The sequence below is a fragment of the Ipomoea triloba genome, chromosome 5 (genome assembly GCF_003576645.1).
Source record: "Ipomoea triloba cultivar NCNSP0323 chromosome 5, ASM357664v1".
NCBI lineage: Eukaryota > Viridiplantae > Streptophyta > Magnoliopsida > Solanales > Convolvulaceae > Ipomoea > Ipomoea triloba.
The window spans coordinates 30,463,236-30,465,311 of NC_044920.1; the positions used below are offsets into that span (position 1 = coordinate 30,463,236).

General features: G+C 41.8%; 1 protein-coding gene across 2 annotated transcripts in view; it reads left to right on the forward strand.

The window, feature by feature from the left end:
* Nucleotides 1–2,076, forward strand: part of LOC116019336 (probable tetraacyldisaccharide 4'-kinase, mitochondrial) — a 4,062-nt gene continuing 1,986 nt past the window's right edge. Inside the window, exons 1-5 of one of the 2 annotated variants that reach the window (XM_031259500.1) lie at nt 1–308; nt 425–548; nt 1,002–1,205; nt 1,516–1,665; nt 1,795–2,004. In XM_031259500.1, the coding sequence (XP_031115360.1) occupies nt 127–308; nt 425–548; nt 1,002–1,205; nt 1,516–1,665; nt 1,795–2,004 (870 nt within the window). In that variant the 5' untranslated portion in view covers nt 1–126. The remainder of the gene's footprint in view (nt 309–424; nt 549–1,001; nt 1,206–1,515; nt 1,666–1,794; nt 2,005–2,076) is intronic. The other variant, XM_031259501.1, reaches the window with a different exon arrangement.

Genomic DNA, 2,076 nt, shown 5'->3' on the forward strand with positions numbered 1-2,076 from the left:
AATCCGCTCCTATTTGGGAAACCATATCAAATTTGCTCTCCGTTCAGTTAATGATTCGGCAATTTACAAGGCCGCTTTCCCTCCACGGCCCAATACGAGTTCCTCCGCCTTCCTTGGTCGTTTTCAATGGAGAAACTGGCAAGACTGGTGACCCAAATAGCCTACACTCCACCTTCGCAGAGGCTCTCCACTCTTTCACCGCTCCACCTCTCCCTTCTCCCACTTCTGTCCTTTGCATCATCTTTTTTCCGGCTAGCAGTTTCCCTCCGGCATCGCCTCTACCGATATGGGTTCTTACGCCAGCAAAGGTAAATTCTCAGCCTCAGCCTAGCACAAGAGGTGTTTTGGTTCTAAAGCAATGAATGTTTCCGTGGGTGAGTTTTTGTTTTCCGGTAACCTTGACGTGAATGCTTTGAATTGTAAGGCTACCTGTACCTGTGATTAGCGTCGGGAATTTGACTTGGGGAGGCAATGGCAAGACTCCAATGGTGGAGTTTCTTGCTCGTTGGCTGGCTGATTCTGGGATTCCACCCCTTATTCTTACTAGGGTACTTAACTTTCTTTCCATGTACTGTATACTATTTTGCTGAATTAATATAAGTCTTGCGAGTATAATGGTTTTGCTACCTTTAGTACTAAACTTTCAAATTGATTACGCGGTCTTTCTACATTCAAATTTTATCCAAGTTAATCAATCATAGTCCTTCAACTATCAAATTTTAACTGCTCGTGGTCCTTTTAGGAGGACTGGTTAAATTTCGAAAGTTGAAGGACCATGAGTGGTTAATTTGGACAACATAGATACTACTGTTCATTTTGCACTAGTACACACACAGATTTGTATAAGGTTGATCATAAAGAGTTATTGTGATAGACAAAAGACATAGATTTGTGCCCAAAGAGGATGTATTTTCTACCACTGAAACAGCAGTGTGGTTCCCAGATGTACAAGTTGGTCTGCCTAGAACTGTGCTGAGTTCTTATGAACAATTTGTTTGCAGGGCTATGGTGGTGCAGATGAAGTTAAGATGCTCGAGAGGCATCTTCGGGAGACGCCTGTAAAGATAGGTGTTGGCGCAAATAGGGCTGCAATTGCTGCTAGTTTTTTTCAAAGACATGGTTATATGAATCCTAAAGACAATAGTACTCGTACTAATTTGTGTGTGGACCGAATTGGGGCTGCAGTCTTAGATGACGGAATGCAGGTCTGCAGATGAAACTATATTCTCCTGTACATTTCCAATTTAGTTTCTAATGTTTGGATGTTGATCTTTTAGCATCTTCTTCGAGTTACTTCTCTTTGATTTTAGTTTAAACTTCTTTATGTGATTGTTTTCTCGCTAAGAAGTAATGCCTTGGTCAATTAAGTACTTCACAATACCTTCTTTTGATGCCTCTGCATATAGCGTGGGATGATGTTTATAGTAATGTGGTTTGTGTCTTGATGAAGTCTGAATATTTAGTTTAAGGCAAGGCCTACACTGATGCTTTTGGGTAATCAAAATTGGAAGGCAGCACCTTAACGTGTGGCGTGACATAGAGATTGTAATGGTGAATGCAATGATGCCCTGGGGCAACCATCGGTTACTCCCGCTTGGACCTTTAAGAGAACCTTTTACAGCACTTAACCGAGCAGATTTTGTTGTAGTGCATCATGCAGACCTGGTAACAAACATTTTTCGTTAGTAGTTATGCCTTTAATTTGCTTGTTTAAGTTTGTAATGGGCTTAAGCAGACGAGTTTATCGGATGAGTTAAATGCAGAATAGCAATAGTGACTGAATGAGTCATGCAGGTATCGAAACAGGATATTGAAGCTATAGAGTCAACAGTTCGAAAATTTAATGAATCAGTTCCCATATTCTTCAGCACATTAGCTCCTCTATACTTTATGAAAGCCGGAAACATATCCTGCAAATTATCTTTGAAGGACATATCTAAGGCAATCATCTTATGTGTCTCTGCCATAGGATCTGCAGATTCTTTTGTGCAGAGGATTAAAAAGGTGGAGTATTTTCTTTTCTTTCCTTCTCTCTCTCTCTCCCCCCCCCCCCCCCCCCCCCCCCCCCCCCCCCCC